This window comes from Globicephala melas, chromosome 13, assembly GCF_963455315.2.
Source record: "Globicephala melas chromosome 13, mGloMel1.2, whole genome shotgun sequence".
NCBI lineage: Eukaryota > Metazoa > Chordata > Mammalia > Artiodactyla > Delphinidae > Globicephala > Globicephala melas.
In genome coordinates this window covers 68,110,466-68,124,704 of record NC_083326.1, presented here as the reverse complement: position 1 = coordinate 68,124,704, position 14,239 = coordinate 68,110,466, and the positions used below count along the sequence as shown (strand labels likewise).

General features: G+C 42.7%; 1 protein-coding gene across 10 annotated transcripts in view; it reads left to right on the top strand.

Moving 5' to 3' along the window:
- Positions 1 to 14,239, top strand: part of HSCB (HscB mitochondrial iron-sulfur cluster cochaperone) — a 43,114-nt gene that overhangs the window by 4,217 nt on the left and 24,658 nt on the right. For 8 of the 10 annotated variants that reach the window (XR_009566323.2, XR_009566325.1, XR_009566322.1 and 5 more), the window contains exon 5: positions 1,617 to 1,664. Coding sequence is in view for 4 of the 10 variants with exons in the window: in XM_060310037.1 (XP_060166020.1) it covers positions 1,617 to 1,664 (48 nt within the window). In the remaining 6 variants the exon portion in view is untranslated. Of the gene's footprint in view, positions 1 to 1,616; positions 1,665 to 4,704; positions 4,798 to 9,678; positions 9,817 to 14,239 lie in introns of those variants that run through there. The other 2 variants (XR_009566324.1, XM_030860714.2) reach the window with 2 other exon arrangements.

Genomic DNA, 14,239 nt, shown 5'->3' with positions numbered 1-14,239 from the left:
CTCTACCCCATCTATTTAACTCTTCCTCCTTCAGATCTGGGGGCAATCCTCACTTCCTCAGAGAATCTGCAGACGACCTCTCTGTCTATACCTTTTGGTCGTGGGTACCCCTCCTTTGTAGGATTAATCACTGGTCTATGTGAGATTACTGGACCAATATCAGCCTCCTCTACTAGACCAGAAGTTCTACAGAGGCAGAAATTGTGTCTTCTTTTTGCTTCCCTCACATCCTTAGCACATGCAGTAGTACTTGGAGTATAATAGGGACTCAGTAAATATTTGTCAAGTGAGTGAATAAATAACAAACAAAGAAGTTAAAAGTAGTAAAATAGAAGTTGTGGTGGGGGAGCTGTCAGCTAGGGTTGTACCAGCAACATTAGGGCTGGGTGGTGTTGGGGAAAGAGAAACTCGGGATTTTTAGTCAGAAGGCCCAGCTGCACGGCTTTGGAAGGCAGAGGTTCATGAAGCTCTGGGTGAGGTGGACTTGGGTTCAGTCCCAACACTGCCACTGACTTTTTGTGTGACCTTCAGTGAAGTGACTTCACTCCTCTGAGCTTCAGTTTCCTCATCTGTAAAATGGAGATAATATTAGTACTGGTTGTTGCAACAATTAAGTTAAAGCATGTAAAACACTTGACACAGTGTCTGGCCCGTGGTAAGTTCCCAATAAATGGTGGGGGTTATTTCTAGCTCTATAGTTAACATCTCGTTTTGAGCAGGTCACTGACCTTCATTTAGAGTAATTCCTAAATTTCCTTTTACCTGCTAAGGCCCAGGTAATGTGAACGTTCAAGCGCATGAGCTAGATAGTTTTGGGGTCAGGACTTCAGAGCCTCCAGACTCCTAATCCAGTGTTCTTTTGTCAACACCACGTTGCTACCTGAGAAGCGAGTTTGCAACCACTGGACCAGAAGTCAGTTGACTTGGGGTCTGCTCTTAGCTCCTCCACTCACCAACCATGTGACCATATATGTTCTCCCAGTACCTGTCATTGCTTACCATGGGGATATAATGTATTTGAAAGTGCTTTGAAAGCAGGCACCATATAAATGATTGATACTGTTTGTATCTGAAAAAGGCACTTATCATACAATTTTCCAATGAGGAGACAATAAAAATGTGAGGTAGCTGTCCTTTACTTCATCTGGCATCTTCTCACTTAAGGTACAATATGATCGAAATGTTTCATTTTCCTGAGAGGCTGTATAATTTTCTAGTAGTTGCCTGACACACTCTAATGCCCTGCTGATAGGCAAGTCCCGCTTGTTAATTTTCTCCTAGCTGAAATCTGGAAGACTCAGAGTGCCTTGTGGAGATAATCTAAGGCACTTCTTTGTCTTTTTTTTTTTTTTTTAATGCTTCTATAGCCATTTTATGAGCTTTGGTGATTGCCCCTCAGACCTTTCGTGGATAGAAAAACAGTGTAACTAAGATCAGCCAGAGCTGCACTAAACAGGAGCTGCCATCGTGGAACTGTAGAGACAGGTTATGAGGCCTTACCCTTGAATCCAAACTCCCTGCTCTGTTGTGTTCACAACAACAAGATGACAAAGCGTTGTCTTCATATTATGAGTCTATTTAAGTAGAAAAATTAAGATAATGTTTTTCTTTTTCAGCTAAACAGAAAGAATTGACTGACAATGTGAGCAGAGCTTTTGAAAGAGGTACTTCCTTCATTTCTTGACTTTCTTAAATATGGAAAGAAATTGTAAGCACTGAGGTATAACCATCCATTCATTAAGTAGCTATTATATGCCCATCCTATGACAGGTACATGGGAGCTATAAAATATAGATGAGTCTACATTTCTGCCTTCAAGGATTCACAGTCTTGCTAGAGAAACAAGGGGTGTGCCCAAACCAGTGATACGCCCATTGAAGATTAGATGAGAGAAAGTGCTCCCATTCCCCTTTAGCAAGTAGGAGAAGATAAGGTGAGGGATGTGGGCTGAAGACAACACAGGCAGGCTCTGAGGGCAAGGCTGCACAGTCAACATTTGGCAAAGCCCGCACACCCCTTTCTTCTGCAAAGCCCAGGAGGAGAATCCCATGGCCGAGCAGTGCCCAGATTGCAAATAGGGCGTGTTCATCCTTGTCCCCACTGCTCCTGGCTCTCAGGCTAAAGAGACTAGATCTATTTCTAGCTATTTTTAAGCAAGAACAGCCTTCCTCTCCATCCTGACTTGTGCCACTCCTTAAATAAGAGCTTAATAGCCCTTTGGCTTAGGGATCGTTTGACTACAGAAAGGAGAACGCAACTCATACTAGCCCAGATAAAAGGAGGTTACTCTAAGGAATCAGGTCTATCTCTCAGAATCCAAAGTCCCTGAGATGAGTATAGTATTGTGTGATAAGAGCTTTTCTAGAACAAGACCTGGGAACCAGAAAGCAGTCTGGAACCAAGACTGTGGTCCTGAACTTGGTGGCCTAGCTGACCACTCCATCCTTCTCCCCACCGCTATACACCAGTTCCGTCTGCTTCCTTATTGGTGTACAGTGCTCCAAACTGGCCCTGGATGACTCCTCAGTCCCCCTTGGTCTATTACCTCATAAGAACAAGGCCTTTTACCATCTGACTAGAGTCTTCTAGATCCAATCTAGATTCCTGGGAGGGGGGATTTGATTGCCCCAGTTTGAGTCAGATGTCCACTTCAGTCCGATCACTGAGGGCCAAGGAGATAAACTTGCACAGTGTACTGCCTACTTTGTAGGGACTGTAGGAGTTTATTCTGAGAAGCAGGCAGAAGGTGGCGGGGAGGGAGGGGTGTCTCTAAAAAGATGGGTAGGAATATAGATTAATAGCAGAAAAGACAGGAAGCTGGCCCAACGTATCTGCCTGAAATCCATGTCCCCAGCCTACTGGTTAAGATGGTCAGATTATGTTCCACCAAGTTCCTGTTATACCTTTGTGGGCTTTTATTTTTTTAATTATAAAATACAATTTCTTAAAGAATGAATAGTACATAAGTACAATGGAAGAATAACAACAGAAGAAACACCCATGTCCCCACCACCCAGATTAAGAAATAGAAAAAAGGTGCTCAACATCACTAATCATTAGAGAAATGAAAATCAAAACCACAGTGAGATACCACCTCACACCTATAAAGATGGATGCTATTAAAAAAAAAAGAGAAAATAGCAAATGTGGGCAAGGATGTGGAGAAGTTGGGACCTTGGTGTACTGCTGGTGGGAATGTAAAATAGTGCACCCACTGTGGAAAACAGTATGGCAGTTCCTCAAAAAATTAAAAATAGAATTACGGTGCAATCCAGCAATTCCACTTCTGGGTGCACACCTAAAGAATTGACAGCAGGAACTCAGAGAGATGCACTGTCACAGATAAACAAAGCCAGATACTAGTTAACGTGGTAAGGACAGATTTGAATCAGTAATAACTATGGTGATAGGGAAAAGAGTCCAGCGTGAACTGAACTCAATTTCGATTTGTACAGAGATAACTGGGCATTTTAAAGGGAGAATGAGGGAGTAGGGCAGGGGTGCACAGGGGCTCAGTAGAATTGGGGAAGTGAAATATTACAAAAAGCGGGAAGAAGGAGTTGGTCCTATGAAACCCATCTGGGTTTGTTAATTGGCCCTTATGGAAGTTAGGCTCCCACCCTCCCACAGAGCCTGGAGACAGGGGCCCTATCATCAGGTGTTGACTGGAACAAACAGCAAGAAAGAGACAGAAGAGACCTTCTTTCCTCTGAGCGACATAAGTCCATTTCTCACTCAGTCTTTTGTTTATGAAGGACTAGCTGAGCCATCTGTTGAGGCCTGATAGTAGAGGATATTTGGGGGATGACATGAGCAAATGTGCATTTAATGAGGAGCATCTCTATGGAAACGAAAAGGAAAACAAAGGTCAATGTCTGGAGCCGACTATAACCCCAGTTTCTGAGTCCAGAGGACAGCCACCTGAGAAGACACTGACCGCTTAAGCGTCTTTAGGTGGTGGCATGAGGACAGCAGAGGCAGTCTGACGCATCTCCTGGCTTATAGTTTGAATGTTTGTGGTGATGGCAGAGACATCAGCATCCCAGTCATGGTTATTCCCCAGAGCACAGTATGGAAGGTGGGCGCTTTCTGAGTGGCCCGTGTACCAGCAGCTCCAGGCACAAAGGTTGCCCGTGATTCGTTGTGATGAGTTCTTTGAAGTTTCTATCAAGTCCTCCAGCTTCAGCTTGCAGGACTTTACCAGATCCTGGAGGAAAGGGGCAGCTATAAGACAACCTGAGTCCCACTGAGGATCTGGGCAGTCAGGTTTTAGTTCTTAGTGACAGTAAGTCAGGAGGGAGGGAGGAACATTGGAAACATTGGTTTGGAAAGTTGTAGCCAGATGTTGAAAGAAACTAGAAGAATTGAGGATTTGCTGAGGGCCGACAAAATGTGTAAGGATCCAGTTCAGTTTACAAGTAGATAGTAAAACCTCAAAGACAATGAACAGGACAGGATTCTGATCACTCGCAAGGTTGTGTTATTCTTTTCCACTGAAACATAAAATTTCTCTCCACAATCACCCCCTCTTTTTAATCAAAGATAAAGTAACATTGTTCTTGTTTACAAAATAAATTTAGTTTCATGAAATTTGGCCTGATTATTTATTAAGTGCAGCAAGAATGGTAACTGACCATAAAGGCCTTTTTAAGTTTTCCTAATGGAACTTTTTACAGGCGTAACTGGTTTTATTGCACTTTGCAGATACTGCATTTTTTACGAATTGAAGGTTTGTAGCACTCCTGTGGTGTCAGATGATGGTTAGCATTTTTCTGCAATAAAATATTTTTAATTAAGGTATGTACATTGTTTCTTTAGACATAATGCTATTGTGCACTTAATAGACTATAGTACAGTATCAATACTTACATGCACTGGGAAACCAAAAAATTTGTGTGACTTGCTTTATTTCAACATTCACTTTGTTGCAGTGGTCTGGAACCCAGCCCCCAGTATCTCTGAGGTTTGCCTGTATCTCAGATTAGAATCTGCCTGGAATCTCAGATTAGACTTGAAAAACCTCTCTGCTAGGAAGTCAAGCCAAGATTTCTCCATCAGAATTCTTCACCTGCATTACCTATAGTTTAAGGTGAATTCCTGTCTTCCCAACGTCCCCCAAATATTCTAAGATTCATGGGCCTGCCGAGTGCCCTTAATCACCTGTAAGGCTGGGAACCCTGTAAACCAGATACCAGGCCAGTTTTTGCAATAGGGCTTTGAAAGCATTATCTCTATAAAATCAACCTTATTTCCTTAAAATTGATGACTTTATGCATCATTTTCAAATATGACATTCCCGTCAAAGCCTTATTTTTAATTATGTCCTATCACAAAGAGGACAGATTCTTACTGAAGCTATGCAAATAACTATATTGCCGTGAAAACAAGAATACTCAACAATAGTTTCTAACTTTTTGAGGGATCAGGCAGGGAGAAGAAGATGTTTTAATTTTGTTTACAAAAGTGTATAATTTACTAGATTGTTAATGAGTCATAGATAGCTTAAGAGAAAAGGAAAGGGGATTTCCTCATATTAGAAAATAGAACATTTAAAAGCCAGCAATAGTTCGAATAAAAAATTATAATCAACTTATCAGTTTACTCAATCCTATGTAGTTAACTTTGTTCTGCTTGATCTTGGGTTAGCAGTTTCATGAACCCATCAGCTTTTTCATTAGCATTTTGGAAATTCTGACTTGGTCGACTGATTTGAACTCAGTAATGTAAGCAATGCCATCAGAAGCCTGTACCACAGAGTACCTGGTACAGTACCTGTTTATTGATCACAAGTACTCTGGCTTATAGCTGGTTGTAAGAGCTTTTAGGAAAGCATCAGAGTAAGGTAACAACCATCCATGGATAGCAAAAGACTTAAAATGGCCATAGTTAAAGATCTGATGAGAGGTTATTATAAAAATAACACAACTGAAAAGGAAATCTAGTTGTTTCTGTGACATATCACATTTTAAAATAATAACTGGGCGATAACATCTTTTTTTTTTTTAAACAGAAGAAATTTATTTTCTTACAGTTCTAGAGGCTGGAAGTCTGGGGTCAAGGTGCCAGCGTGGTTGGGCTCTGGTGAGAGCTCTCTTCTTGGCTTGCAGATGGTTACTTTCTTGTTGTGTCCTCACATAGCACAGAAAGAGAAAGAGAAAGAGGAAGAGGAGTAAGAGAGAAAAAGAGCGAGAGAGGGGGAGAGAGAGAGAGAGGAAAAAGCCCACAGTTTTTTGTTTTGTTTTGTTTTTTGCGGTACACGGGCCTCTCACTGTTGTGGCCTCTCCCGTTGCGGAGCACAGGCTCCGGATGTGCAGGCTCGGCGGCCATGGCTCACAGGCCCAGCCGCTCTGCGGCATGTGGGATCTTCCCGGACCGGGACACGAACCCACGTCCCCTGCATCAGCAGGCGGACTCTCAACCACTGCGCCACCAGGGAAGCCCTGGGCGATAACATCTTACCAGGATATATCATGGATAATGAGGGCATTGACAAATTCTAAGAACTTTGTACAATTTCTGAAATAATAACATTTAACCCATATAAAAATAACCTAGGGAAGGTTAAGTATCTTTTCTTTGACACTGCTTCCATTGTAATTTAATATATCAAATAAACCTACTCAGTTTAACATTTCTCTTTTTACAAGGTGAGAGAACAAATCCTTTGAGGTTTTCCAGGGGACCTCTCAGAAACTTCAAAGTCAGTTCAAAATCAAGAAGACTTTATTGGGCTTCCCTGGTAGTGCAGTGGTTGAGAGTCCGCCTGCCGATGCAGGGGACACGGGTTTGTGCCCCGGTCCAGGAAGATCCCACACGCCGCAGAGCAGCTAGGCCCGTGAGCCATGGCCGCTGAGCCTGCACGTTCGGAGCCTGTGCTCCGCAACGGGAGAGGCCACAGCAGTGAGAGGCCCGCGTACCGCAAAAAAAAAAAAAGTATGCTTGCATTATATTTAATGTTAACAACTCTGAAGACATATCCATTTTATTAAACCAAGAACATCACACTAGTTTTATTTACCAAAGATTTACCCAAATTACATGGAATTGAAAACATTTGAGTTGGTTCTTATATTTCTGGAAGTTTTAGGAAGATTTAATTTATGTAAGTACTCATTTCTCTCTAAGCAAATTAGGATACAGTTCCTTCAGAGGATTTTATAAATTAATTTCATAATACCATCTGAAGGTAGGGAAATATATGTTTATGTATATGTATAGATATATAAATATACAGACAGATGCAAATAGATCTTACAGGTTTCATTAAAAAATTCTGCCATGAGTCAGGCACAAATAAGATAATATAAAATTCACTTTATGTGAGGTGATGGATGTTAACTAAACTTTTTGTGGTAATCATTTTGCAATATGTACATATATCAAATCATGTTATACACCTAAAACTAATATGACTTTATGTCAATGATATCTCAGTAAAACTGGGAAATTAAAGAAAAAAATTTAAACTCTCTAGTTTATATGGGTAGTTCTCATTTTTGCTCTATTTTATATATTTATCTGAATTGAGTTTCTGGCAGATGGAGCAAGTTTTAAAAGTTGCCTGCTCAACGTGAGTTGTAGAGGTTTTTTAAAGGTTTTTTTGGTTTGGTTTGTTTTTTTGTTTTGGGGTGGGGTTTTTTTGCCCTGATATATAATCTTAGTGGAGTCTGTGGACTAAATATCTGTTTCCAGTTAGCTTTTTTTTTTCTTTTCAGCTTCAGGTGGTTGCTTTTGGAGGTACCTGAGTCCCTTGCAAGCCCCTGATGGGGACAGGAGGCCCAAAAGTCCAGTGCTTGTAGGGAGTTGGGGGGCGGGAGTGGGAAGGGAAAGGTCTGGTAGGATGGACAGAGGGACTGAGGAGGTAGGGGCTTGAGGGGGGCATATCAAAGGATGTGAGAGAAGGGAATATGGAAGGTGGTGAGAGGAGGGAGGAGGAGGCAAGAGGTCTTAAAGGAGCCAGTGTGGGGAATCTTAAGTCTCTCAAAGAAGCCAGAGAAATTCCAATTTTTCCTATGTACAGGTAGACCACAGAGGTACTGCGGGTTTGGTTCCAGACCACCACAAGAAAGTAAATATTGCAATAAAACAAGTCACATGAATTTTTTTTTCCCCTGCATGTCAAAGTTTGTTTACACTAATTGTAGTCTATTAAGTGTGCAGTAGCATTATGTCTAATAAAACCAATTAATTAAAAAATACTTTATTGCTAAAAATTGCTAACCATGCTCTGAGCCCTCAGTGAGTCATAATCTTTTAACCATAGCAACATCAAAGATCACTGATGACAGATCACCAGAACAAATATAATAATAATGAAAGTTTGAAAAATTGGGAGAATTACCAAAGTCTGACACAGGGACACGAAGTGAGCAAATGCTGTTGGGGAAATGTTATACATAGACTTGCTCAACGCAGGGTTGCCACAAACCTTCAATTTGTAAAAAACGCAGTATCTGCAAAGCGTGATAAAACAAGATCTGCCTATAAAGTCACAGCAGCAAGAAAAGAGGTAGATCAAGCACCATGGTGACACGCAGTCAGTAGAAGTTCAAGAAGGAGGAGGACTGACAAGTTCCCATGGGAGGAGCAGGGTCAAATAGAACATAGAGGCCTCTCAAGGAGCCAGGAAAAAGAAAATGTCCAGCCCGGGAGTCAATCCCCACTCAAAACGAGGAGCTGGGGCTTCCCTGGTGGCGCAGTGGTTGAGAGTCTGCCTGCCGTTGCAGGGGACACGGGTTCGTGCCCCGGTCCGGGAAGATCCCACATGCTGTGGAGCGGCTGGGCCCGTGAGCCATGGCCGCTGAGCCTGCGCGTCCGGTGCCTGTGCTCCGCAACAGGAGAGGCCACGATAGTGAGAGGCCCACATACAGCCAAAAAACAAACAAAAAAAAACGACCACTGCCTTCAAGCCCCTGGTAGGCCCTTTGTAATTGCATTCCCCTTTCCTGGTAGCAACTATTCTCCTGAATTTTTGTACTAACCATTCCCTTGCTTTTCTTGGTAGTTTTAACCATATATGAATATAACGGTGTATTATGTTATTACACATAAATCTAAGGGTTTCCCAACCTTGGTACTACCAACATTTTGGGCCAGATAATTCTTTGTCATGGGGGGCTGTCCTGTACACTGTAGGCTGTTTGGCAGCACCTCTGGCCTCTGCCCACTAGATGTCAATGCCACCTCCCCAGGGTGACAACCAAAAACGTCTCCAGACATTGCCAAACATCCCCACAGGCGAGAAATCACCCACAATCAAGAACCACGGGTCTAAGGGCATCTTTCCAGAACCTGCCAGCCTCCTGGGGGCAGCTCTGTATCACAGCACCTGGTACAGAGGAAGCACCAGGTGCTTCCACATCCTCGTCAGGGTTAGACCACTGTGTATGATAGGGGAAAACTCTTAAAACACAACTTAGTTATTGGGTATTGTCCTGAAGAAGAAGAGCAGCTTCTCATTTAAAGTCTGAATCCTGTGAAGAAGCATGCTTTTGCTCCCTTTGGTTAAGCCCTTTATCCCCTGAACAATCCAGATGTTTTCTCTTTCTCAAATCTACTGAGTAATTGATCAGCCTTCCAGAGCCCAGGGCTCAGCTTTGATCCAGCTGCCTTGGATAATAGAGTGATTTTATTCTTGCTTGAAATGAAGCCTCGCATTAATGTCTCTCTTTATTTCAGATGATTTTGAAAAAGCCAAGGAACTTTTAACAAAGATGAGATACTTTTCAAACATTGAAGAAAAGATTAAGTTAAAGAAGATTCCCCTCTAATCGTTGCTAATTTTAAAGTTTTAAAAATAAAGTTCTTATCTATTTCTTTTCTGGACTCTGCTGATTCAGAGTAGAGGTGTTTCAACCGCTTTGACCATCTTTCTTTTCTTTCTTTCTTTTTTTTTGGCTATGTTGGGTCTTCGTTGCTGTGCGCGGGCTTTTCTCTAGTTGCAGTGAGCAGGGTCTACTCTTCGTTGGCGGTGCGCGGGCTTCTCATTGTCATGGCTTCTCTTGTTGCTGAGCACGGGCTCTAGGCACGCTGGCTCAGTAGTTGTGACTTACGGGCTCTAAAGCTCAGGCTCAGTAGTTGTGGCACACAGGCTTAGTTGCTCCGCGGCATGCGATATCTTCCCAGGCCAGGGCTTGAACCCGTGTCCCTTGCATTGGCAGGCAGATTGTTAACCACTGTGCCACCAGGGAAGCCCGCTTTGACCATATTAGTTAAACCTGTGGCTCAAGCATTAGTGGACTGCAAAGCTTGTCATGTCAGCAGAAGCACAGCCCAGCCAGGATTTGAGTGATCGGTTCTTCATGGGATACTTGATATACCATGTTCCTCATCTAGGCCTGTGGATAAGGAGGTGGAAATAAGGCCAACTCGAGGCCCTCGAGGGGAGGGGAGTTTTTCTGCAAAGGGCCAGTAGTAAATATTTTAGGCTTTGTGGGCCATACCGCCTCTGTTGCAAATAAACTCTGCCCTTGTAGCACGTTATTTACTAAACAGGCAGTAGGCTAGATTTGACATGGGTTTGCCACCCTCTGCTGTAGAACCACATCTTCCTTCCAATGGCATGACGTTCACAAATAAAAGTCTTGTTAGTGTGTCCTTCAAGGAATTCTGTTTGGCAACCATGCAAAGCTGCCTGAGGGTCTCTTTGGTCTACACTTAAATACATAAATGCATTTTATCTACATGAAATATAGATAATATTATCAAGAATTAGTCTGGGAACTTCCCTGGTGGTCCAGTGGTTAAGAATCCACCCACCAATGCAGGGGACACGGGTTCGATCCCTGGTCAGGGAACTAAGATCCCACAAGCCGCGGGGCAACTAAGTCTGCATGCCACAACGAAAGATCCCGTGTGCCTGTAACTAAGACCCAATACAGCCAAAAATAAAAGTTAGTTTTAAAAAGTTAGTAACTGTTTTAAAAAAATGAATTAGTCTGGTATTAAACACTAACCACATGTTCAGCTCCACCTTGGTGGAGTGGAGCATTTTTAATTTATTTCTGAACAGCTGCTCTCCTGTCACCGGAAGCAGCTTCCCTTCCCTTTTTGGATCTTTGGAAATTCAGTTGGAAGTTCTTGATTCAATTCCAGAAGAAAAAAAAATTTTTTTTAAGTCTCTGGATCAAGGAAGATTAAAATAGAAAATTCCTATTAAAAATTCTGAGAAACAGCATTCAAATTCTTAGAGAGAATTGCTTGTTTATAAGTGAAAAAATTCAGGGTTCTGAACCAAGCTTTAAATACTACTCCTAGAGCTTTGCATCGTCCCTTGTCATTGTCTAAGAATTTATATCTTGTGAATCCTGATCCAGTTATACTCAGTTAACATTTCAGGATTTATGGATCTTCTGAAGGCAGATGAACCACAGCAGCTGTCTGGCTTAATGGTACTGGGGAATATCAGTACAATCTCCAGCCCCCTCACAGTTTACAAGAAGAGCGAGTTACTTGTCTGAACACACACAGGGAGTCCTTTAAGTAAATAATTACAAAGCAAGCAAATGTCCTGATTACTTTGGGTGCTTCTGAAAAGAAGGAGAAAATGAAAGTAGTGTTTGAAATATGCCTGTAGACATTCTTCCATCCTTCAGAACAAAGATCAAAACCGAAACAATCTGACCACAAAAATCAGATAAACAAATTTGCTTCAAACAACATCTTTGGAGGAACTTCAAAGAAACTTTCCCTTACCTGTTGCCATCAGCTGGAAAGGCCACTGGACCTCCCAGCAAACCATTTCTTTTATTTTTCTTTTTCTTTTTGGCCGCACAGCGCGGCATGTGGGATCTTAGTTGCTAGACCAGGGATCGAACCCATGCCCCCTGCATTGGAAGCATGGAGTCTTAACCACTGGACCGCCAAGGAAGTCCTGAGCAAACATTTCTGATTGGGGGAATAAATTTAAAAGACTTTATTTCTGAGACATGGCTTCTGAGTCAGTGGAATTACTTATTTTTCCCCTCTCTTCCAAATTCTTTCCCTTTTAGTCTAAACTCCAAGGTTAGCTGGACTTCTAAATCCAGGAGCCCTTTCAAGTGTTCCCTGACAAAGCCCTACGGGAGGGATGCTTCTAGACCTCTGAAAGGTTAGCAGCCCTATTTGGGTTAAAGTTTCTGACTGAGTTAAGGAAATTAAGCACCTATCTCCTAACCCCACATCGTTCTTAATATGGCATCAGAACAAGTCGGAAGTTTTGACTAATTTGTAACTGCTCCAGTGTCAAATAGGCCTGGTGTAGGGACTGAATGTGTCCCCCTCAAAATTCATATGTTGAATCCCTAACCTCCAGTGTGGCTGTATTTGGAGATGGTTCCTCTAGGGAAGTAATTAAGGATAAATGAGGTTGTAAACGTGAAGCCCTGGTATTATAGATTAGTGTCCTTATAAGAAAAGACACCCTTGCTCAGTCTTCCCACACTCATGCACCAGGGAAAGGCCCTTTGAGAAAGCCAGGGAGACACCTACCATCTACAAACCAGGAAGAGACTCCTCAACGGATAGTGAAACTGACCCTGACAGCACCTTGATCTTGGACTTCCAGCCTCCAGACTGTGAGAAAATTAATTTATGTTGTTTAAGCCACCCAATCTGTGGTATTTTGTTACGGCAGCCTGAGCAGACTACTATACCTGGAGTTTTTTGTTTATTTGTTTGTTTATTTTATTTTATTTTTGACTGCGTTGGGTCTTCATTGCTGCACACGGGCTTTTCTCTGGTTGCAGTGAGCGGGGGCTATTCTTCATTGCAGTGCGCGGGCTTCTCATTGTGATGGCTTCTCTTGTTGCGGAGCACGGGCTCTAGGTGTGTGGGCTTCAGTAGTTGTGGCATGCAGGCTCCATAGTTGTGGCACACGGGCTTAGTTGCTCCGCGGCATGTGGGATATTCATGGACCAGGGCTCAAACCTGTGTCCCCTGCGTTGGCAGGCGGATTCTTAACCACTGTGCCACCAGGGAAGCCCCTACACCTGGTTTTGAATTACAGCTCTGCCACTAATCTGCTATAAGTCCATGATTGTGCTAAGCTTCATTTCCTAATCTTTAAAATGGTGATAATAGTAACACGCTCAAAGGGTCATTGTGAAGATTAAATGGAATAAATTATGCAAATTGTTTAGCCCAGTGCATGGCACATAAGCACTCAAATGTGATTTTTTAAATGGTAATGACTACTTTTGTTTTTATTTTGGCAACAAAGTCATGCCTTTTACTGCAGAGTAAATATTCCCCTTTCAACAAAGTTTCAAGCACCTACTTTGTGTAAGAGAATGCTCTAACCTGAGAGAGTAACACAGAACAGTGAGATGCTTCCTGTCTATTTGGGGAGAAGACTTTTACACCAATAACCAAAACAATGATAAAAGTTCCCATTTGCTGTGCACTAACTGTATGCCAGGCACTATGGGCAGTACTTTGCATGATTCCATCAAAGTAAACCCAATTCCACCAAAGTAAACCCAATTCTTCATTTTACAGATGAAGAAGCAAGCTCCCAGAAGGTAAGAGAGTCAAGAGCAGGGATTCAAACCCAGGCCTTGTCTGCAAAGCCTCTGCTCTTAGGGAGGCTGAACCGGCCAAGATTAAGTACCAGCCAAGGGGACTAAACAATCTTTACAAGAGGGGCCATTTACCAGGGCCTGCTCCATGCCAAGCCAAAGCAGGATTTGATCCAAGTCTCTGTTTCCAAAGTTCGCACATACAGCTTCACTGGGCACAGGGAAACATCACTCCCAGATGTGGTAACCAGGGAAGAAGTCTTCAGGGAAGAGGGGAAGTGGCATCCAGACAAGCAGAGAGAGCCTGTCAGGTGTCCCCAAGACCACCCCCAGTTTCAACGACTCAAGGGGAGAGCCCACAGGACAGGGTACATAGTCCTACTCATGGCTATGATTTATTACAACAAAAGGACACAAAGTTAAATCAACAAAGAGAAAAGGCACATGGGGTGAAGTCTGACGGAAACCAGGCACAAGCTTCCAAGGCTCCTTTCCCTAGTGGAATCACAGAGAACACACTTAATTCCCCGGCAACAAGTTGTGACAACACGTGAGAAAATGCTGTCTGCAAGGGAAGCTTGTTAGAAACTCAGTACCCAGAGTTTTTCTTTGGTGCTGGTCACATAAGCACTCTTTGTCTAGCATGTGCCAAAATTCCAGACTCCAAGAAAGAAAACAGGTATTCAGCATAAATTACATTGTTTGTACAAACAATTTAGGCAGAGTGAGCCACTCTTATCAGT